At 44.9% G+C, this 25,067-nt stretch overlaps 1 protein-coding gene across 6 annotated transcripts in view; it reads right to left on the reverse strand.

The window, feature by feature from the left end:
• The window catches only part of KIFC3 (kinesin family member C3), a 51,955-nt gene that overhangs the window by 19,651 nt on the left and 7,237 nt on the right, over nucleotides 1-25,067 (reverse strand). Inside the window, exons 1-2 of one of the 6 annotated variants that reach the window (XM_075576528.1) lie at nucleotides 24,192-24,321; nucleotides 7,587-7,680 (exon numbers count right to left, since the gene is read on the reverse strand). In XM_075576528.1, the coding sequence (XP_075432643.1) occupies nucleotides 7,587-7,611 (25 nt within the window). In that variant the 5' untranslated portion in view covers nucleotides 7,612-7,680; nucleotides 24,192-24,321. Of the gene's footprint in view, nucleotides 1-1,035; nucleotides 1,125-7,300; nucleotides 7,542-7,586; nucleotides 7,681-24,191; nucleotides 24,322-25,067 lie in introns of those variants that run through there. The other 5 variants (XM_075576527.1, XM_075576532.1, XM_075576531.1 and 2 more) reach the window with 5 other exon arrangements.

The following is a 25,067-nucleotide window of genomic DNA, read 5'->3' on the forward strand; positions in this document are numbered from 1 at the left end:
GAGACATTACACAAGTCGGGCACATTGGAAACCAGTGAACTGGACAGGTCTTATGTGAGACCAATGGCTACTGCACCCTTTAATGCCAGTGATACCTGCAGGGTCCCAGGGAAAATGGCATCGGAGGGTTAACCCCACCATGGCCAGAGAGCCAGCAATGCCAAGCTCCTCTGGAAGCAAAAAGGTTCAAGCATATTCTATCCGGAGAGTAACTTCAGCCTAATACTTCTGCCGGACCCCAGAAGACTTCTAACCTAGATCAGTGGTAGGCAACATGATGTGCTTCAAGTGTTGTCCCGCTCCTCTCCTTACAAAGGGAACCAGTGATTGGCACAGGAGAGCAGCGGGCAGTACAGTATGTACCAGGGCACGGCTATTAAGCAGCTGAGGGAGAAGCTACGGTCCACGCCTGCAACATCTGCGACACCTCTGTATTGCAGACAAAGGGAGAGTGGGCAGCTGGGTTGGCCAGAAGTCGGGGGCGCAGGTGAAGCCGCTGAGGGCCCAGGCGCCCACCAATGTCCTACATGATCTCCTGCCTGTTGCAAGACAGGGCTAGATGGGGCACAAACATGGACAGTCACGGTGTGGGGGAGCATAGGGGACAGAAGCAGCTGTCAGAGAGACTGTATGCAGCGGTAATGTGGGGAATGGAGTTAACCCTTTCAGTGCTAAAGCTCCCAATGCCACCAAGGGCTCTATTTAGTAAGAAGTCTTCTGCACCTCCCGGCGTGTAAGCATGGGCCTGAATGTATCATGTAACTCCTTCAGTGCCTGCATAGTAATGTAGTGTGTGGATGCCAAGACAGCCCAGTTATTTTTGTGTTCGGCATAATACAGAGCTATTTTTGGACAGTCCGTGTCTTGTTATCCGACGCCCGTTTCCTGTGCTACGGACACTCCCTTCATATTTTTTTGTTGCCAAAAGTGTCCAAAACATCCCTGTGTTCTGCAGCTCGCAACAAAGTGGCCCAATGTATCCCGTCAGTCTGGTGTAAAAGTGTCTGACGGGGTTAACACAGACTGTGTCCATACCTCCTCTGAACAGGCGCACACAGGACTGGACTCCATTCCAAACTTCACAGGGTGAAGGACAAGCACAAGCGAGAGCAAGATAAAGCGAGGGGGGGGGGAGAAAGGGGAGGCAGGGCGTGAGCAAGGGGAGGCAGAGCGTGAGCAAGGGGAGGGAGTAAAGGAGAGGAGAAAGGAAATGGGAGTGAGATTAACAAAGTGGGAGAGGAAAAGGTTTGCAGTGCAGGGAGACACTACCACAGCTAGTGGCAGCCCAATGTATCCCTATAACGGGAGCGAGAATTGCCTACAATGAAGGCACTGGGGGCCTATGTATAAAGATTTGGGTTTCATTTTTGCCCGTCAAAATTTCAGTGCTCAACAAATACCACTTGTGAGCACATTCACACGTCTCAGACAGGCCGGGAACCCTGCTTTTCACTGTTATCTCCTAGCATACAGTGCTTCCACTGCAGCAAGGGATTCTGGGAAAATACATGCAAATGAGGACAGTGTCACCTTTTTCTTCAAATCCATTTTAACATGGACCCCTATAAGCCTATGCCTGCTTCGTGTATGACTATGTAGTTAAAGTAGTACATAGCCAGTAACCCTGCTCAAACAGCTGTTTGACTAGTGGTAAAAACAATAATATACAAACCTTGTGCATCGTCGTATGTACGATTTATAATTTGACATTAATTTCCTATCGAATACCTGATATAATACACTTTAACCGAAGAGAGAATTGTGCATTTATTTTTTTATAACTGGTATTAGTACTTATAAATAATATTACACCAATAATTTATACTAGCCATAAATTATTGGTGTAATATTATTTATACTAGCCATAAATTATTGGTGTAATATTATTTATGCAAGCCATAAATTATTGGTGTAATATTATTTATACTAGCCATAAATTATTGGTGTAATATTATTTATACTAGCCATAAATTATTGGTGTAATATTATTTATACTAGCCATACATTATTGGTGTAATATTATTTATACTAGCCATACATTATTGGTGTAATATTATTTATACTAGCCATACATTATTGGTGTAATATTATTTATACTAGCCATACATTATTGGTGTAATATTATTTATACTAGCCATACATTATTGGTGTAATATTATTTATACTAGCCATACATTATTGGTGTAATATTATTTATACTAGCCATACATTATTGGTGTAATATTATTTATACTAGCCAGACTGTGAAAAGAATACATTTTGTTAACCAATATAATGACACCTGTGCTGAATGAAATACATTTTTGGTATCGATACCTAGTTTAATTAATTCTCTATTGCAGGGGTTCTTAAAACCTTTTTGTCTTTTCCTACAGATCCTCCCACAATGAAATAATATAATTTCATAAAAATGGGTTAAAAATTAGCGAAAAAAAATATGAATTCAGGATAGGAAACAGCGAGCGACAGAAATAGGTATTTGCGGTCGCCAATAGTGGTTTGTAGAACTTAAATATCGTTGTAATTTTAATTTGTTTAATTTTCCCGGTTCCGTTTTAGGCAGTTCTAAAAAATGTATTGGGGGGGGAGGGGGGGGGTCGGTTCCGCGGACACCCTGGACCCGGGAACACAGGTTAAGAACTACAGCTCTAGAGGGTTTACGCCATGTTGAACTTAACAGAGTTAAGACCCACTTTCTCACAGAAACATAATTTTTTGACATCTGTACGCCCAGCGCAGTCCATGACCGTGCGCAAAGAAACAACAATCATTTGTGACGGACTTGGGGGTTGCCAGGAGTCCCCAGTATTGAACTGGACTGTCCAGTATTTGGACACTGTCCAGTAATTATTTTTTTAGAGGTAATACAAGACATGTATGTGTCCAGTATTATCTATGTGGACACAGCGACCTGACCGGCTTGGGAGGAGGTGCGGGATTTCCACGAGCAGGGAGAGAGCAAGGCTGTTGCTAGGGGGATGGGGAGCTTCCTCCATCCTGATTGGCTGCTGCTGGGTAATGGAGCCAATCAGAAGGTATCAGGAGCCTGGAGGTGGGGCCTAAGAGGAAGAAACAACATGGAACAGAGAAGTGTGAGAGGGAGGGGTGTGTGTGTTTGTGTCACGCGTGTCACCTTTCACTATTGTGTGCCGTATTTTTAGAGAAGCCGCCTGGTATCCTTTGTGACGCTGCTGGCGCAGTTTATTGCGAGAGTTCACTGCAAAAATTTGTGGGAGAAAAGCATCTAGCGACATCCCATCCTAGAGATTCAGTGAGGCTGCGTCTGTGCGCTTACAATTCACAGTTTGCCAGCAGCACCTCAAAAGCTGCCGAATAGATTATTCTAGTGCAGGGGTGCACAAACTTTCTGCGTGCGCCCCCCCCTGCCTGCCAGCCCATGCTCGAGCCGCCCCTTACCCAATATCCAGCGCCAAATGATGCACGGGTCAGATGATGTCACGTGACGCCACAGCGTCATTTGGCGTGCGTTGCTATGGCGATGCACAGATCACATGACCCCGCAGCGTCATTTGATGCCGCGTTGCCATGGTGACGCATTACCAAAGATAAGGTAGGAGACGTCCACGCCCCCCCCCCCAGGATAAATCTTGCACCCCCCTTCACTTTGCGCACTCCTGCGCTAGTGGACACAATACAATGCTACACATTCAAAAAGGAAACCACGGAGCCACGGTATGTAAAGCAAATTGCTGCGGCTCCAGGACAGTAAAAGCCACGGCTGCCTGCAGCTTGGGGTGTATTCTTCCGAAAAACCCCACCCCCCCCCCCCCACGGGAGAGAGTTCCCGCTCCTGGGTCAGGATTCCGCGAGTCTCCCTGGAAACATGCAATCTGGCTACACCTGTATATCCTAATAGACCAGCTTTTACTAGCAAGCAGACCTGCCTGGGACCACGGGCAGCAAGTTATAGCAGCAAGCGCGCACTTATTACTGCAGGTACAGATGTGGCACAGAATATTCCGGCTGTTCGAGCACGTTATGTGGGATATCCTCCAATATCCTTTGTTATCGCTGCCAGTTACCCGAGAAAACCCCGATCTGCGTTACAAGCGCAATATGTTGTGTTATCAGCGGGAGGAATGAAGCCCGTCACATCTGTATTTGGCGCAGACAATCTCCGGGAACATGCGCCGCCTCTGCCTCCCCTTCAGGAAGCCCCTCCGTAACGTCACACTACTGTTCCACTTTTTCAGCAGTTTACGGATATTCATTTTAGGACCCCGAATACTCCAAGCATCGGAAATAATAAAGTATTTGCTGAATCGTAGGGGAGGTCACCGAGATAAGAGCAGGAAGTGTGCGCTCGGGGGGATTTGCATAGCTGTGGAAGACTTAAAAATGAGGCGAGGTGGAAACGGCTATTTTTATTTTTTAACCAGGCTTCAGCTCGGATTCTGATAAGGTGAGATTTGCAGAGACTTGTGTGATGACCAGATACAGTAAAAAAAGGTTATGTTTTTTTAAATGCCACTTTAACTACTGTATCTGGCCATGACACAAGCCTTTGCAAATCCCACTGTACGTAAGAAGAATCAGAGCTGAAGCCTTTTTTTAAAACAAAGCAGGTAATGGGACACAAAGCGTTCCCAAAATCAATGCTCAACTGTGGGGAGTCAATATGGATGTAATAATGTCTTGAATAAATCAGACAATATAGAGATGAACCTTTTGAAATCCACTCTCGAGTAATGCTAATCCAATGTGTCAATGATTCGCTCCCAAGATGTGGGGGACCTGTGTAAAGAGGTGTGGGTCAGCTATAAATGCCTGACCCCCTAATGTCACAGTAATGAACGTCCCCCTGGAGAAAGACACGATTAATAACGAAGACCCAATCCGTAATGTTAGGAGTGGGGTGCTCACAGTTGAGAGATGGTGGATCCGTCGGCGTGCGTCACGTGTAGTATAAGACAGGAGAGATTCCACAGGGGAGAAAAACGGAGCACAGCAGTGAATGACAGGGGGCTAGGCCCCGCTAAGCAGAGGGTTTGACAAAGGGCGATGGCCCGAAACGCGTTGGAGATTTTACCTATCCCATACCATGATGTCTACCATGGATTAAAGGATTTTTAACCCTCTGCTTACTGGTGTCTAGCCCCCGTCATTCACTGCTGTGCTCCGTTTATCTCCCCTGTGGAATCTTTCCTTATTTAAAAGAAAGAAAAAAATAGAATAAAAAGGAACGCCACAAAAAAAAAAACACATTTTAAACGGGGGTCTATGGAGCTGAACCACTTTGATTTCAGTCCTAGGGACCCCCTGCTCCCCAAGATACACCCATCTGTTGGGGTTGCCAATAGCAGCCTTGGCCGTGTTCACAATATGGTTGTTTAAACTTCCCGCAGGCAAATAGGAAGCCTGGACATACGTCCCTTGCAGATTTTTATTGGCCCGGGTGACGCTGGAGCTTTAAAACGTAAGAGAACTACTGGCAGCACCTACTCCGGCAAGTATCCTGAGAAGCAGGGGTGTCACCGGAGCGGAAACCAAAGGGGTTCAGCTCGGGAAACCCCCTGCTTTCAACCTAGGGGGGGGGGACACACCAATGGTGCATCAATATGTGATCGCTCTAAGGTCCAGGATTCACAAAGCGCCAATAAAGGTATCAGCGTTTGATTGATCACGCCTTAATAGGGTTGCCAGGTGGCTTCTCCACAAATACTGGGCTCAATGGTGAAAGGTGCGGCAGGTCACTATGTCCAGGGAGGAAAATACCGGACACATACATGTCCAGTATTACAGTACCTCTTATTTTTTACTGGACAGAGTATCCAAATACAGGACAGTCCAGTTCAATAACGGACACCTGGTAACCCTACACCTTAACTGCCATGGACTTGCACTGCATTTGTGAACCAGTCCTGTTACAATCAAGCGCAGTCTTTTCACAGCACTGGCCGAATTACCCTATTTTGAAGCAGCAATACAACCTGAAGTGGGAGCGGATCCAGAGCTGTTAATCTCCGACACACGCAAACCTACATTACGGCACGGCGTTTCCCAACAGATAACGGCGCCGTTCTCACGACATTACGGTTTTCTGTTGGGTGCCAGAGCGATGGCGATTTGTTCTCCACGCCCTGGTGGAAAAAATGCAAATAGCTCAGGAACCCCGGGCCTGTCGCAGCACAAAGCAAACAGCACAGGGACCTGCTTTAAAAGTAGTGACAGTCCCGGTGATTGAAAACACTTTGGGGCCCAAAATTACATTTTCGGCGGATCATTTGACGCACAGAAATCTCAGCCTTGATTGCGCTTGCGCATTAAATGTATTACATTTATTTTTCTCAATGTGCACCGCAAGCGTCAAAAATTGTTTAAGGCAAATATGTTGGCGCAGAGAAATGGAGTCCGCTTATCGCATGGACGTTAATGGTAGGGAGTCAAGAAAAACAAAATATGGTATTAATGTGTCCCAAAAAAAAAAAAATAAAGTTGGGTCAAAATCGTCAACTTTAACTTGTCTGTTACTGCGAGCTCAGAATTAAAGTTGCTATGTGTTAACCAAAAATATATTTGACAAGTATGTTTCATTATGTAACAGTATGGCTAATATAAATAATATTACATGAATCATTTATATTTAAGCATACTAATTCAACATAAAAATAAAATACAAATTTAAATTACAACGGAATGATGTGTATCAGGCAGGTATTCCACATAATGCGTCAGACGTCATTTCAAACAAGGAACGATGTGACAATTTATGAAGGTTTGTACTACTTAAGCATTAAAATATTGCCGCACCAATAAAAATACTTGGTTTTTAGTCTCCTTTAGCCACTGACCACAATTTATTATTGGCCGACTGTCTGGAAAACAAGGGTCACGTTACTCAGCTGCCAATAATCCCTATTTGTATCAGAGCAACTCTGTGAAAAAAAGTGATAATTTTTCAACTTTCTCCCTTATAAAAGTTCCCTCGCCCCCCATGCATTCCTTTATCACTTCCCCTGTAATGGTAAACCATCAAAAAGCCAAACTATCCAAGGTGCAGTGGCAAGATTTTAATCGGGTACCCTTCCACCCCCAATCTCCCTTCCTTGCAAAACGTCACGCCGTGTCTCCGAGGGCTAATAATATTGCAAAACGAGTCGCAAGTTGTTGCCATTTTTGCCAACGTTTAGGAAAAAATTCCAGACTGCGCGGGAAATGGTGGGTGCCCCATCTATAGTCTCGGCATTTGGCAAATGTAGCGATTTTGCCAGTTGGCACCATAAGTGGAATTGCACGTAGCCTTGCGAGCGTTGCCAAGCAAACAAAAAGGGCACGTCACCTGGTTCGCAGCCGTGGGTGCACATGGCACACGTCTCTACCTAACAGGGCCGTACACATGTTGAATACTGTGCCCTGGGGCACAGCTGGTACCTGGGTATCTGCTGTGCTGGTCTCCTGTGCATTTCCTCAGCTCTCAGCCGCCTCTGTGCTGGATTATGGACTGAAACCCCACAGAACAATGGCTGGAATGTGGGCAGACCTGCTCCCTTCACCTGCACGTCCCTCCCCCAGGCGTAGGCAGGAGGGAGGGGAGAGCCGGACTGTGAGTGACACACAACACTCACCGCTCTGCCTCGGGCAGCCTCGCATGCAGGGGGTCGTCCCGAGAAGCCGCCACTGGGAGGAGAGTGACGGCGAGAGACAGCGGCACCTTACAGCCTGGAGGGAGAAACAAACAGAAACGTTCAGTACGTCTCAGGCACGAGAGGCGCCTTCAAGTCCTAGTCCAAAAATGAATGGGTTTCCTACAAATGACCTTCACTTTGCCGTTACATCCCAATCACATACTGTACGACGTTGGGAAAACTCAGTTATGTCCTCAAATTACTGTACAAAAAAAAAAAAAGTTTGGCGTCCTCTTCACTTATTGTTTTTTTTTGTTAAGCGGCTTGTTATCCGAGATCACTGCAACACTTAGATGTTAAGCTCTTAGGGGCAGGGACTCCTTTTCATGTCTACTTTTATGTTGAAGCACTTATTCCTATTAATGTCTTGTGTATTACTGCTGCAAAGAGCCATGTACAGGCATACCCCGGTTTAAGGACACTCGCATTAAGTACACTTGCGAGTAAGGACATATCGCCCAATAGGCAAGCGGCAGCTCACGCATGCGCCTGTCAGCACGTCCTGAACAGCAATACAGGCTCCCTACCTGTACCGAAGCTGTGCGCAAGCGGGGAGACTATAGAGCCTGTTACACATGTGTTATTTACATCAGTTATGCACGTATGTGACGATTGCCGTACAGTACATGCATCGATAAGTGGAAAAAAGGAGTGCTTCACTTTAAGTACATTTTCGCTTTACATACACGCTCCGGTCCCATTGCGTATGTTAATGCGGGTTATGCCTATACTGTACATGGATAGCACATACACACATCCCAGGAGAGTTAAAAGGGGGCTGGGGTTCGAATGCAGTGCATTACCTGGAAGAAGGTCCCGCTCAGGAGGATCGAAACGTCAGTTTGTTGCGGTGCGCGATACGTTTTAATATATATACTTTTGGATTATGTAGTGTGCTGTCTCTTTTTGCCAGTTTCATACCTAGTATGCATGTATGTATACACACACACACACACACACACACACGTTGAATAGGACTTCCCATACCCTTCTTGACATTTTAGGGATCATAGATGACATACACCTGTAACAGGGACTTATCACTGTTTGAGAGAACCTGCCTCTAATTTCCAGCAGCGTGCTGGTTAATTGCACACAAACAATCAAGCAGACTCCTGGCTGATTAGGACTCTGAGAAAAGGCTGATGTGAGAAACAGGAGAGAGATTCCTTAGCTCACATTTGGGCTGACAGAAGGAGAGCAGACAGACACTGGCTGTTCTGAGATCACGACATCCAGAAACCTATATTTCCTGGACACAGAGGACCCAGGAACCTCCCAGAGACTGACATGGAGGGCCACCTGCTTAAGGTACCCCCTGAGACTTTGGGGTGATAGGCTGGTAATGGGAATATCCCTCCAGTCCTGCAGATAGGGTCTGGGGCAGTAATGTAGCTCTTACACAGGGATAGGGGTTTGTTATTTTGTCGGTTTTTGTATGTTTTGCCTGGATAAAGGAACAGGCTCAATAAAGCCAAAATATAATTTCACCCTAAAACAGTCTCCATTTGCATACATCTTTTACAAACACCTCTTGTGCCAGAAGACATTTCAATCAGTACGGACATCTCAACATCATTATCTAACCAATCTAATAAATGCTCTACCTTGGCTGATGTAGTGGAGACATTCCTCACAAAAGATACGTGTGAGATTTTCACACAAGATGAACACCAAACGGTTTTTGGGGGGGTGGGGGGGAGGGGTGTTAAACAGGGATTACAAACTTGCAGTGATCAAAGATTATTTAACAAAGCATTTTTAGAAACTCTGTTTTTACATCAATATTCCTCCAACTTTTTAAATTGAGAATGTCACAAAGCAATGTGTGATCAGAGAGGACGGGGGAACGTAGAAACACTTTTTACCAATAATAAAGGTTTTTGGGACAGAGCACGTAGAATGGCACCTTAAAGTCAGAGATGGGTAATCTGTGCTAATGAAAGGACTAAAAGGCGTGTATTTATAGTATCGTTTAATATTCTTCATAAAAATGAAATATACTGAACACACACACACACACACACACACACACACACACACACACTATAAAATACTAGTGGGGTAGCATCCAGCTGCTAGTGGCCAGTGTTGGCATGGGGGAATTGACGGTAGGGGTTGTTGGTATGCTGCGCCAAAGGGACCTCCATAGGCACAGGAAGCACAGGACAGATTGGCAGTGTCTTAGAAGAGGTTACCCAAGAGAGGCACCCAATGTCCACCGGTCCATCTACCTCTGGAGAGCCATTCCAAACACAGTATTATCACTATATATCGACGGGGACGACTACAAGCTTTCATATACTGAACCTTATTGATAGATTAGGTATTGACAATACTCGTGTCCTTCTCAGAATACCTAACAAAATCAGTGACCAAGCTGAAACTGAAGGACAAAAACAGCCGTCTTTGAGAGCACCCCCTGTTCCAGGCATCTTTCTTGTAAACCACATACAATAAAAATACATTTAAAAGAGAAAGGAAGCACAAGATAAACATAGAAACATATAGCTTTCTGCTGCTGTGAGTATTATGCCATTCCCAATTCTTCTGTCTACCAATGTTGCCCATTTCCCGGCTTACTTTAAAACGTTATCAATCCTTATTGGGGGTTACCCTAACAATAATGCCTGTAAATGAGATACTAGACACATTGATTTAAATTCACATGTATGCAGTTGCATATAATAAAGCTTGATATGCAGAGATTCAGAGCTGCAAAATGTCCTCATCTCTCTTCTGTAAAATCACACGGCGAGGCCACAAGTTTATCTGACAGAGGGGAACAGGTAGAACTCAGGATTACATCCAGAAAGGTGTGTTGCTGCAGGAATTTGTTTAACAGATGCCCTGTGCATGAAGAGCATTTTACACCTTCTGCTTGCTGGAGAGATTTGTAGAGCGTCACTTTGTCATCTCTTCCTTGCCTGGGACCGGTTTGAATCCCCTCCTGCTAGAGACCTCCAGAAGTGTATCCTTACACCCTCCCTGCAGAGTATCAGGGGATAAGAGGATAACATATAGAACAATAGCAAACTAGAGCAATGCACCAAAAACTGGTAAAATTGTGACATTTGAATACTGTCCCGAGTCCCTGACTGTCAGTGTATAAAAGGTGCTTTGCTCCATTTTTTGCCCCAAATTGCCCCGCATGCCCTGTTTTAGGCAGTATTTATTGAGGCGTTAGAGCAATATTTCAATGAGTTGTATCAAATGTCACGCCACTAACTGGAGGTTTTCCTCTCTCGGCAGCAAATAAATCTTCCAGCCTCTGCTGCTAAAAGATCTACACCAAATGGAAACAGCAGGACTGACGCAGATGCAAATATTTGCGTTTTGGAGCAAACTGCACCATTTTGACACATTTCACCCCCCTTACACTTGCCGGGAGTTACCCAATTTCTTCTTTGCTGAAGAGATCTGCAGATCATCACTCTTCTGTGCCACAAGAACCTACAGAGCGTTGCTGGATGTATAAAGTTCTCCAGGCCTCTATTACGAGTGTAACGGAGAACTCTGGCAGGGTAGCAATGGGCTGCACTGTTCTGATGCCAATGGTCTTTGTCCTTTGTTCCAGTACAGAAGCTGCCTTCTCTTGCTGGGACAAAATGGGAGGGGAAATGGCACATTCCAGGGTATCCACTATTAACCAATTCATTCCGGAATGCTTGTTGGCGCTTGTAGCTTTGTAAAGATTAGGAAGTGTTACTCGTTACTACATAGTCCACATGGCTCTGCAGGAGCTCGTCTGCCCACCCTCAGTAATGCAGGTGTATGGAGTTGTAGAACGCCCAGAATTAAATACCCTGGAACTCCGATGCTTAAAATGCTCAGATGAAGCAAGCCGTTGATAAAAATCGAGGATCTTGGGGTGATGCCAGGCCCAAAGGCAGATATAGGAACCTCCTAAACACAGTGTGTTCCATGAGAATGGTTCACAAGTAGAATTGACACCAGTGGTGTAAGAAACAGGGGTGAGGTGCAGGGGTTAAGCTCGGCAGTGATCTGCCAGGTAAATATAGGACTATAGAAAAAACAAAAAAAGACAGGGCGCACAACGCACATAGTGAAGCACAATTAAAAGATAATTTTACTAAAAAAATTAAAGGTTCTGCGTATGAACCCTGCGCCTTCATTTTTTTATATTTTGATACATTGAGATTTTTTTATGATTTTTACATTTTCTTATTGCATTAAAATAATGTCAACACTAGTTCCAATTTTTTTTTAAACTTGAATGTAGGTTTAGTTTATATAAGAAACAGTATAACTAGCTGCTATTCTTCAAATTAGCAAATAGGTATAATATACTTTAGTGCAGGGGTGGGCAACTCCAGCCCTAAAGGGCCACCAACAGGTCAGGTTTTCAGGATATCCCTGCTTGAGCACAGGTGGCACAATCAGTGGTGCAGTAGGAGACAGGCCCTTGAGGACTGGAGTTGCCCACCCTGCTTAGTGGCAGTCTGAAGTGCGCCCTCTACTGAAGAGGTAGGGAATGTATGACTGACATAAGAAAAATGCGTGTGTACTGTATATATAATATATTACTTTTTCACCAAGGAACTTGCGCACTCACAGTTTTTTCAAAATGCCAAAAAGACCCTTGTTTCAGGCTTTTGCCAGTTTTTAATTGCACGGTGTCAAAGACTGCACACATTATGCTTCCTTCATTTGCCTCTTAAAGCAGCAGGTCAAGCAATATCCTGCATGTGTGTTTAAATAAATCAGTTCTGTACTATGAGAAAATACTTGTTCAAGGAAAAGGTGGAATCCATACATCAGGACATCCCATCCTTCACCTCTTCCTAACTCTCCTCCTGACTTCCTTAACTCTTTCCGCTGTCACAGAGGAGGATGTGGTTCTGCTGTTCTCTTCTCCACCTACCACTTGCCCTCTTGACCCCATTGCCTCCCATCTCCTAAAACCTCTTGCTCCTACTATATTCCCTATGCGCGCACACATTTTTAACTCCTTCCTCTACTCTGGTACCTTTCAGTCCTCCAAACATGCAACAGTCAAACCATTACTCAAAAACAGAAAGCTTGACCCTACCTGTCTTTCTAACTATCGACCTGTCTCCCTCCTGCCTTTTGCCTCTAAACTCCTTGAACGTCTTGTATTCTCTTGCTCGCTCCATTTTCTCAACACCTGTTCTCTCCTAGACACTCTTCAATCTGGCTTCCGCACTGCTCACTCCACTGAAACAGCTCTCACTAAAATAACTAATGACCTCCATGCTGCCAAAGTCATTACACTCTGCTCATATTACGTGACCTCTCTGCAGCATTTGATACTGTGGACCACCCTCTTCTTCACATTCTCCATACTCTAGGTATTCGTAACAAAGCTCTATCCTGGGTCTCCTCTTACCTCTCCCATCGTACTTTGTGTCTCTTCTGCTAACACCTCCTCCTCCTCTATCGATCTCTCTGTGGGGGTACCCCAGGGCTCTGTCCTGGGACCTCACCTCTTTTCTCTGTACACACTCTCTCTAGGTGACCTAATCACATCTCTTGGGTTCAAATATCAAACTATATCAAAATAGTCATCAAAGTCCTGAGGTGAGTTGGAGGAAGAAGAAGCAGCTGAGGGTGGTCTGCGTAGGAAGGCAAAGACAGAGAAGAGTCGGCGTGGGTTAGACTTGTGCGTGTTTAGTTGAGAAGAGTAGGTTTGTTTAGCCTGAGAGAGAGCAGAGTTGAAACAGGATAGCATAAATTTGTAGTGAAGGAAGTCTGAAGTTCCTCCAGAGGAGTTCAGGAGGAACGAGTGCAGGAACGCAGCACACGCGTGTGGGAATTTAGCCATGGTCTGGGGTGAGAACGGCAGAGAGAAAGCAGGGCATGTAGATCAAGAGAGGAGAATAGGGCAGAGTTGTAGTTCCTGACCTGGTTGCCAGGGTTCTGGAGCAGGGCTGAGAGAGGAGAGGGAGGAGCGTAAAGTGGAAACAAAAGCTTGTAAGTTAATAGAGCACAGGTCTCTGCAGAAGCAGGTGGAGAAGGAGAGAAGCGAGACAGAAAATGAGATGAGATGATGGTCAGAGAGAGGAAGGGGAGGGGGGGAAAGGAGAAATCAGAGAGAAACGTTTCGAGTGAAAACCAGGTCTAGGTAGTGGCCATCCTTTTGGGTGCTAACTGCAGTCCACTGTTGAAGGCCAAAAGAAGAGGTTAGAGAGAGAAAGCAGGAGGCCCAAGGGAGAGAGGGGTAATCAATAGGACAGTTGAAGTCCCCAAGGAGAAGAACAGGGGAGTCAGAGGAGAGAAAGAAGGAGAGTCAGGATTCAAAGTGAGAGAGAAAGACAGAAGGGGGATGAGTGGAGGTAGGTGGGTGATAGATGACCGCCACGTGTACAGGAGAGAAAATCTGGACAGTGTGCACCTCAAAAGGAGGGAAAAGCAAGAGAGGGTTCGATAGTGGCAGATAGAGGAGAGCAGGAGCCCCACGCCTCCACCCCTGCCATCAGGGTGAGGAGTGTGGAAGAAAGAGAGAGGCCACCATAAAAGAGGGCAGCTTCCAGAGCAGAGTCAGACTGAGTGAGCCAAGTCTCAGTTATAGCAAAGAGAAACAGAGAGTGAGAGAAAAAGAAGTCATGCACAGAGAGGAACTTGTTAGAAAGGGACCGAGCATTCCAAAGGGCACAGGAGAAAGGGAGAGAGGAGGGAGGGTGAGAGGGGATGGGTATGAGGTTAGAGAGATTCACACCAGAGGGACTGGAAGTTGCATGTGGAAGGCGAGGATGAGAGCAAGTAGAAATAAAACAGGGACCAGGATTGGGAGAGATGTTCCCAGAGGCAAGGAGAAGCATGGAGAGAAAGAGAATGTGTGAGGATGATTTGAAGGGGTGTGATTTAGTGCAGGGGGTATAGCGGTGTAGTGTCAGAGGGCGCAGGTAAGCAATGAGTTAATGTAAACTGAGAAATGGTGAAGAAAGTAGAGATGGAGATATATGAATATAGTTAGATACATGAGGCTGGTAGAAAGAAGTGAGTACTTTGAGAAGAAGTGAGGGCACAGCCAATATAAAGAGTAAAGGTGGCAATCTGGAATAGATAATATCCTCCTTTCTAGCATAGCTCAAATCCAGGATTCAGGGCCAGTAGGTGTTGTGTTGTCCACTCCTTTTGAACTCCCTTTTACACCCCCACACTGCATACTATTTTAAACTGGGCTACTTCAAACATGGGCTGCCGGACAACAAGGGCTGCTGCTATGTCTGCAGTTATAAAGGCCTAATAAGTCACCGGACTGAATTAAGTTCAGCCCAGCCAACTTAATTAGCACCTTTTAGGCACATTGAAACAAATGGTTCTTCTAAACAGGGTGTGTTACAAGTGTTGCCAAGTGTTATAAGTTGAATTTACTAAGACACAGCAGGGGGTGATTTGTAGACACAGACAATTGAAAAATGATTTTACCCAACATAAGTCACATCCTCTTTCCCTTCTGAAAACAGCATCACCTTTTTTAGCTAAATTTTGAACCAATTGAATCTAGTGCCTGCCCGGTCACATGATCTTCCTCACATTGGCTGTCAGTGCAGCAGAAGAGGACCCAAGATGCATTTAGTGAACCCCGAGCCGAAACTTCAGCGACCGATTACAGGAGAACGTATCGATCAGCAACTTAGCTAATCACTTGTCAGTGTGTAGATTGTATCGAATGGGGGAAAAAACGACAGCTTGAACTGTAGCTTTTAGGCACTTTCACATATTTCGCTACGTTTAGTCCACAGCACAAGAAGAAATAATAATATGCATTTCGTGCAGGTACCTGCTGACATGGAGTTTACCGGGACGGAGTGAGCAGGCATGAATCATTTTTTTGATCAAAAGATGCAACTAAATGACTTTGTTAGTAGACTTGGGATCAAACAGTAGGATTTCACGAATAAATTGCAACCCAATCTGGGAGGAGCACAGGATTTGTGCATTTGTTTTCCATAATTATTTTAATGGCTCGGTTTCGCTAGTTAAAATACATTGCAATAGCCAAGCCTGTCCCGGATACTGAGGAGTTGGTGGTCACGGTACTATGCTTACAGCACATAACATTGAATGTAGGTACAATGGCCCAGTTGTGTGTGCATGGCAGCATAGGGAGCACAGAAGTTCTGTAAAGGTCTAGCTCATTCTGTTTGTAGGGGCACAGTACGCTGGCTAACTGGGTTGGTACAAGGTGATAGCAATTCTCTACTTTTTAAGTTATTATTTAGAAACCTCAGTGTCTATTCCTTTTTTCATTCTAACAATTTTTTTCCTAAAAGTATTTCTACTTTTTTTGTCCCAATGATATGAAGGCAGAGTATGATCACAAGGATTATAGGATGGAGGTGCTATGTCTGATCGCTGGATGTTCGGGGGTCGGTGGTGACTGCTCTTAAGTATTTAGGGCCTCATGCAGAGAGCAGTGCTAAAGTAAAACCTCGCCATTTTTTTGAGAAATTCGCGCAGAAAACAGCAGAAAATGGCGAGGTACGAAAAACGCGCCATTTTTTCTTTCTATTTCTGAATCTCGCCGCGCGGCTGGCGAGAACCTACATCTCGCCAGTGTTAAAAATATCCGAATTCAGAAAGGCGCGATCGCCATCTAGCGGCTGTTCGCGCCAAGAAAATGGCGCGATTTTCTACAATTACCTCCGCCAAAAAAAGTTGGCAAGAAGCTGGAGCTCGCCGGCCATAGGGGGAAAAAAAAAAAAAAATGCGCGATTTTTTTCTCTCACTTTTCTGCAGCGCGCATCTCTCCCTTTTAAACTCGCCACACGCATTCATGCCATAAATTGTGAATTTCGCCAATTTCTGCATATGGAGAAAAAAACTCTCCATTAAAGCTACTTTTTCTTAAACTCTCCAATTTATTCTAGCGCTGCTCTCTGCATAGGCCCCATAGTCTTTATGGGAACACAAAACAGACTTCAAATCAAGGACCGGACAATAATTCATTGACAACAATTACATAAAAGTAATGTTATGGGTCAGCGCCAATGTATATTTATGCGGCTCTCAAGCCATAAATGTACACCCTTAAGGCTGAGTCCATGCTCCCTGCTTGCTCGCTGAGGCGCGCTGAGGTGCTTTCCCTGGCCTTGCGGTTGCTTACCGCACGCGCCGTCAGGGGGCGGGCCGGGGGCAGGCGCGTCACTGGCCGGGGGCGGGCCAGTGACATCACGGAGCTGGTTCTCCCTCATTGGGCGAACCGCTCACGTGACCGGCCTGTCGTGCCGGCAAGCGGGGGAATTTTAAATTCCCCTAAGACCTGCGCTTCCGCAAGCGCGCGGAAGCGCAGGTGAGCCCCTACTAAAGCCGCTCTAATTGCGACTGTAGGGGCTCAGTGCTGAGCGGGAGCGCGCGTCAGCACGCTTCCGCCAGCAAGCGCTAAACATGGCCGAGGCCTTAGGGGAATTTAAAATTCCCCCGCTTGCCGGCGCGACAGGCCGGTCACGTGAGCGGTTCGCCCAATGAGGGCGAACCAGCTCCGTGACGTCACTGGCCCACCCCCGGCCAGTGACGTGCCTGCCCCCGGCCCGCCCCCTGACAGCGCGTGCGGTAAGCAACCGCAAGGCCAGCAGGGAGCCTGGCAGAGGCCTAAGTCAGGTACACAAATCTTTTTACCCCATTATCTCAGCGGTTAAGCTACAGACAAGGATTCTGGGGCTTGACATGCAAATGAGCACCCGGTGGGCGTCACTTTTAGCTGCCCATCTTTTGCCTGCTCTATTTTAAAAAGGAAGATGCAGAATAAATGGCCGCACTCAGACAGCTGTTACCTCCTGTCAGGTTAATTGTTTTTTATAGATTTTATGAATGCAAATGAAAAAATATTGGGCAATTTGTCTCCAAAAAAAATCCCAAGACCAATATATACAAAAGTCCAGAATTGTGGGGCAGGTTCTGATGACATTTCTTATTTCATATAACACGTGTTTTTTTTTTTTTTACATTTTCTCTAACACATCTGATCTGCAATTTTGCTTACTTATTGTATTGATATTTTAACGCATGAAAGGGTATTATTTAATCAAAGCCTCCAAGCACCAAAACAGGGGCAAAGAATAACACCGGAATTACTAAGAATAGATAGAGAGAAAGAGAGAGAAGAGAGAGAAAGAGAGAGAGAAAGAGAGAGAAAGAGAGAGAAGAGAGAGAAGAGAAGAGAGAGAAGAGAGAGAAAGAGAGAGAAAGAGAGAGAAAGAGAGAGAAAGAGAGAGAAAGAGAGAGAAAGAGAGAGAAAGAGAGAGAAAGAGAGAGAAAGAGAGAGAAAGAGAGAGAAAGAGAGAGAGAAAGAGAGAGAAAGAGAGAGAAAGAGAGAGAAGAAAGAGAGAGAAGAGAGAGAGAGAGAGAGAGAAAGAGAGAGAGAAAGAGAGAGAGAAATAAATCGCCATTAAATAAATCATTTTAAAACATTGTCCATTTCTTATGAGCTATTTGGACCATGATCTGTTTACCTTATACATGGTAAAAGTTAGGGTAATGCATATTTCGACCATTTATGCTCCGATGTAAAAATCAGACGATATTATTTGTTTAAGTAATGACAAAAAAGCAAGGACTATGGGTTGAGGACACTTTGCATTTCTTTAAAATGTTACGTTTTGATGACGACTCAAGGTTTTATGAATTCATTTTTATATAGTACTAGTAATCTACTTCATGCTGTCCAAAGTAGATCAAAGACACAATAAACCAGATACTTGAAACGTTGACACGCTAGCATTTAGGGACATAAAATGGATTTACACACAGCTGGTAGACGGATGTCACCACTTCAGAGGCCAGTGCTTTTAAACTACAAGGCCACTCCTTTTCCAGACACATCAAGACATGCTCTGCAATTCTTCCATAATGAAAATAATAAGTGGTGCACGAAGGTCTGTCCAGTAGGACAGCGGTGAGCAGGTCTGTACAGCAGGCACTGTGCTCAGTGATACTCCGCACATGTTGCAGTTCTTGCTTTTATTTTTTAGTTGTAAGATTGAAGCAGGGGGTCTCCAGAGCTGGACAGCATTCATTGCAGCCCCGGGACACCCTGCTTCCCGAGATACCTACCTCCATAGGGGGCGCCGGTATTTCCTTCATGTATACATGTCTATCGTCACACGGGCCAATAGGAAGCCGCGAGGGGTGACGTCACAGCTTCCTATTGGCCCAGCAAGATGCAGGACTATTAAAGTCACCATTATGTTAACAACATAGACCCTTCGGCGTTTGCTACATGAAGAAGATACAGGCAACCATCTTGGGTAGCAGGGGGTCCCCGGAGCTGAAATCACTCTGGAGACCCTCTGCTTCAATTAGGGTTGCCAGGTGACATCTCCAAAAATACTGGACACAATGGTGAAAGGTGGGACGTGCTTGAGACACACACACCTCTCACTGCTCCATGCTGTTTCCTTCTCACTTTGGCCTCACCCCCTGGCACCTACTCCTAATTGGCTCCTGCTGGGTAATGTAGCCAATCAGGATGGAGGAAGCTGCCGAGCCACCTCGCAGCAGCCCTGCTCTCCATGCTTGGGGAAATCTCGCGTCCCCCCCCCCCCCCCCCCCAAGCCGGTCAACTCAGTATGTTCAGAGAATAAATACCGGACACATACATGTCCAGTATTACCTCTCATTTTTTACTGGACAGAGTGTCCAAATACAGGACATTCCGGTTCAATACTGGACACCTGGCAACCCTAGCACCAATTCTATAACAAAAAAAAGCAAGAAATGCAACCTGGAGTGATGCTCTGCAGATATCCCCAGCAGGTACGATTACATCGATGCCCTGCAGGCTTTCCTTGGGAGGAAAAGATTAAGATATAGGCAGAGATATATAAACTCAAAAGAAAAGTGTGCTTTGGTGCAAATGCTGCGATTTTTGGAAGGATCTTTTCTGGCAAACTTCCTACAGAAGTTCCCGGTTCAAACCAGCCGTATTTCAGTTGCTGCAGATAAAACAGGAAGAAAATGGAGCAGGATAGGTCCCGGATTTGATACATCCCGCTGTAATACCTGCACCGGTTACCTTCTCCTATATCAAATAGCAAACTGGTGCAGATATTAGTGCGTACGTTGGAGATTTCCATTGACGCAAACAGGCAACCAAAAAAAAAAGTTACATTCTCTCTTTTTCTCCAAAACTGCCTTAAAAATCGATTTCCCCTGTGATACTTAGTTGGATTAATATGAAGGGGCAATTGTTCCAACAGCAATTAAATGACTAACTTTAGAATTGTCCTTATTTACCTTGCCCAGATCCCACCAGCAAATGCATTAGGTTCCTATACACAAACTCAGGGCTCATCTGTCTGGGATTATGAACAGAAAGCCCATAATGTTATGTTACATGCAGATAAAATGACGGTCCACACACAGAAGCTGTACCTGTCTCTGTCTCTCATTCCCCAGCTGTGCTGTCACACAGGAGACAGCATCTTCTGCTGCCTCATTCCTAATGTCTGCAGCAAACCTGAAACCCGAGCATCAGCTTTTTAATATTTCATTCAAAGTCATGTGATCGGGGAACATCGAATCCACGGACATATACCCCCCCCTGCTCTGATAAACCAGTGACACATGATATATGACATATAAATGTGGACCATGTTATTGCACCCATGAATCCCCATGATCACGCGGTAAGGCAATTTTTCCAACTCACAGCAGCTCCATGGTATTGAATTGCAAATCGTACGAAAATGCATTGAAACTGGCACCCACAGGATAACGTTGGCTAGATCTGTACCCCTGTAACACCAACTACTATACGTCTACAAGAAGGGCGAGCAGCCGAATGGGGCCTTTCTTCCATGCAGTAAAGGAGGGAGTAGATAGTATGATACCTTTTATGAGACAGATAGTTGACAAGTTACAACACTGGGCTCTTCATGCATGGCAGAATTCTAGATAGATATTATATTTATTACACACACACACACACACACACACACACACACACACACACACACACACACACACACACACACTTTATTACATAATAATAGAATGTCCTCTGTTGTTAATTTTCACACTAGGCTGCCAGTATTCCCCCTGTCATTATCTCACATCCTCTCCATATCCAGATATACTGTACTATAGTGTGTGTGTGTGTGTGTGTGTGTGTGTGTGTGTATACACATGCATACATACACACCTAAATGTGGGTGTTGTGGCTGTTGAAACCCCAAGCTACTTCCTTGGATTCAGTGTGGCCTGTACTGGTGTGAGGAAGCCTGATTAATACACGTGCCAGGGGCTTTTTGTTGTAATAAAGTGATATCAGTAATAACTTCACCTGACAACCGGCTCCCAGATTCTCCCACTGACAAGGGCACACTTATGTTGGGATGGGCTCCCCAGGGATAGCAGGACTGACCTTTGGTGCGGTTGAACTAGGGTACCGTGCTGCAGCCACATCGGCGGGGACCTGTCCCTTTAGGTCAGGCAGACACTGGCCTTGCACGCAGGGTTAAATCTATGGCTCAGCAGCCAGGACTATCGCTTGTGGGGGCACAGCATCCTGGGGTTGGGGGCACAGCATCCTGGGGTTGGGGGCACAGCAGCCAGCGGTTAGGCGCTCCTAGTTCTTCCTAAATAGTGATGGTTGACTACACCCAAGAGACCCTCTCTAACAAGGATTCATCAGATGTTCCTTCAGGGGCAGAGTGATCAGATATAGAGATAGGTTTATAGTGGTTAAAAAGGTCCTCTAAAAAGGACAACAAAATATAAAAATACAATTAGAACAATTGCCGAAACTTACAGTGTGTGTAAAAGGTCATTTAGGAGCAGATCGGGAGTGCACAGCCGACGGGCAGAGATGTCAGTGGATTCGGACCACGAACGCCACCAGCTGTACCAAACCTTTATTCTTCTCAGGAGGAATAAAGATTTCTTCCAGCTGATGGAGTTCATGGTCCCACACCCGTCGGCTGTGCACTTGGATCTCACGGTCCACTCCTCCATTACCTTTTTTTTGTCCGTTAAAAAAAAAGGTCCTCTGACCACTATATAAACTCATATTTGTAAAGTGATTCTCAGCGCGCTTTCTGATTCTGTCTTTTTGGTTTGTCTTCCTGTTTGTGTTTGGTAGTGAATCGATGCGCATGCGTCCTTCTGCGCAATGCATGCGTTCTTCTGCGCAATGCATGCATCCTTCTGCGCAGTCTTTATTTATATAGCGCCAAAAGTGTACTCAGCGCTTCACAAAGAATACAGTACAGGGAATTATAATACAATAAGTGCAGCAAAAATCAGACAAAAGGAAATCCCTGCCCCGAAGAGTTTACAATCTAAGAGGTTTGTGTGGAAATTTACAGAGAGAGCAGGTGAGGGAATAAGTGCTGTAGATGGCAGTGCTTGGTCACAATGGGTGGTATAAGTGACTGTGGGACAGTAGCCATGAATGCAGGCTTTTGGGATGCTTGATTTGTGGGGCACGTTTTAAGGTTAGTCAGTGTTAAATGAAATGGTTAACACCATTTACAGGGGAAGAGATGGCAGGGAGGCGTGGGTAAGATCAGGTGTGTATGGCTGGGTTCAGGCTTAGGGGAGATGTTTGCCATAAACGGTGATTATATATTGCAACAGTCTGACAGTTTCTATGTATTTACAGTATCTGATTGAATATATATTTATATATATGTCTGTATCTTACATGCCTTTGTCTGAACAGATGTTAGGATACCAGGTGAAACTCAGACAAAGATTCAATTAACACCTCAATGAGACCTCTCCCTTTGTTAACTATGCAAGAAACAAACAATGTTTCAAAGATTTGATTAACAATTCAATGAGACCTCTCCCTCAGTTACAGTACTGCATGGAAGAAACTGTTTCCAAGAAACTGATTAAGATCTTAAATCAATGGTTCAGAGAGCAAGACCCCCAAACTGGAATTGAAATCCCAGAGAGCTGGGACACAAGTTAGGTTCGCTTTCTCCAACAGGTTCCAGTAACAAGGCTCAAAAAGGGAGAGCCTGAATCATGTGAAGAAGACATCTCAGCAACACAAGATTTAAGCAGCAGGATGAGGGTTGATAGAGATAGAGATATCTGTATGCAATTTGTAATATGCAACATACTTTTATAACTTAATGCTACTTAATTACTACTGTGAAGCGCTATGTACATTAATGGCGCTATATAAATAAAGACATACAATACAATAACTAAAGTAAATTATAACATTGTAATGTAATTTATCTTATTGCTGTATATACTGTATTGTAACAGTTTGATTTGTTATATTAATACATTTTTTTATATATTCACTTGTGTTTGCATTACTATGTCACACATATACACAGACACACACAGACACACACACACACACACACACACACCATGTGCGTGTGTACAGTAAATACACATACACGGTTTGGTTGCATTCCTGTGTCTCATCTCCATTACACAATAATAGAATAGTCTCTTATGGCTGTTTAGTGGATTTTCACACTAGACTGCCAACATTCCCCCATGTCACAATAGATCACATCATCTTCTATCCATTGTAAGGAGATACCATCTCTACTATATAGTGAGTGTGAGTGTGTGTGTGGTTCGGAAGCTTGTAACATACAGTATCAACTATCTGTTGGTCCAGTAAAATGTATTATACAACCTACTCCCACCTCCTTTGCTACTTCATTCCATTAACACCCATCTCCTAAAAAAGGAGCTACACATACTTCCCCCTGAGAAACACATATACCAGATATACCAACCACTGCGAAACCTCAAACATACAGTAAGTTCTCTGTTCCCTCAGCAACTAGAGACAAATACATTACTTTCCTCCAGGAGCAGCGGTCTCCATCCAACCCTGCGGAGGCTCCCTGACAACATTTGGTAATAGCATCATTTTACTCAACAAAAACTATTTTTTTTAACCCAATTGTTTAATAAAAAGATATATATATATATATATATATATACACACACACATATACACATGTCTTTTATTTAAAATAAATACATCTACCCCCTACCACAGCAATAGCTATTTTACATACAGATACGTGGCCTGGGGTTCGGTGAAGGCATGATCAATGTTTAAGGGGTTCAACGGAGTGGCAATACATTCATAAAGGGTTCAGCAGATCTGAAATGGTTTAAAACCCACTGGCACACACACCTCCAAATAAAAGGGCACCCATATCTCCCACAGCCAAAACCAGAGAAACTTCCCCTGGAAAACAGCAACAAATGCCTGCTGTAAAGAAACAGCCCAGTTTAAAAAAACAAAAACAAACTAGGAAGACATGAGAAATGAGGGACACATGCTGTACCTTCACTTGAATCATACAGGCACGAACGACCCCCCAAGACACACCAGAGACATGTCTTATCCCAATTAATGGGATATATCTCTCCCTGATTAAACCAGGGTTTCATCCCCCAAGAAATGAGTGACACAGATCACTCTAAAAGAAAGGAACAGGGACACATACCTTCCCCCTTAAAAGTTAAACACCAGGCTTCCCTGTGAGAAACCAAGACATATACAGGAACACATACCTCCCCCTAAGAAAGCCTGTGCCCCCATGTGTATATTTAAAGGGCACCTACCCCGTATCACAGAGCAGTGTGCCAGGCTGTGCTGTGCTGCCTTCTCTCAGTGTGTCTTCTCCTTGTGACTCACAGCTCAGGGCAGCCCAGGCTGATACTCTTTACGTTGGATAGCACATACCTGAATTAAAGAGTTCCTGGATGCTACAGCTGCAAGGTGTCCCAGGCGGGGCTACACACTCACACACACATTACATGGGCACTGAGTCACACAGCCAGGGAAGGAGCCAGACCCAGCAAAACGCAACTGCAGTCACAGCCTTAATTAGAGGACAGACAGGCTCACATGGGAAATATGGGAAACTTCCCAGGGCTGCAATTGAAGGCAGTGGGACTACACCCTAATAATGGGATCAGGTGTAATAATCACCAGCTCCTCCATGCTGTGCTATCCCACCAGTTACTATGTATCTTCTGTGTGGTGAAACTCAGCTAACTCTCACTGGGGGGAGGGGGGATTCACTAAGTTCTGATAGGGGGTGTCAGAGCTCGGTCTGTTAACTGCAATACATGTCAATGGCAGTTAACGCTAGATCACGCTCCATACCCCGAACGAAGCTTAGTTAATTTGGCGACTGAGTTAAAGTACCTCTAGCTACAAAACTAAGACCCAGGTCCCTTAACTCAGGGCTCATAACATCATGTTATCAAAATCAGTAGCAGATGTTATCTTCCCTGAGGTTAAAGCCAATCCACAGCTCTCCTAACCCCCCATATGTCAGGGCCTGGATGGAGCGAACGCCATCTTTAGGTATGGCCTAAGTAACGTCTTGTTAAATCCATGTTCACTTTAACGGTGAACTGTGAATAGGAGTTGATAGAGAGAACATCTCTTTGCAAAGCATTAGCACTACTGTCAGTTATAGTCCAGGGGTG

The sequence above is a fragment of the Ascaphus truei genome, chromosome 19 (genome assembly GCF_040206685.1).
Source record: "Ascaphus truei isolate aAscTru1 chromosome 19, aAscTru1.hap1, whole genome shotgun sequence".
NCBI classification, from domain to species: domain Eukaryota; kingdom Metazoa; phylum Chordata; class Amphibia; order Anura; family Ascaphidae; genus Ascaphus; species Ascaphus truei.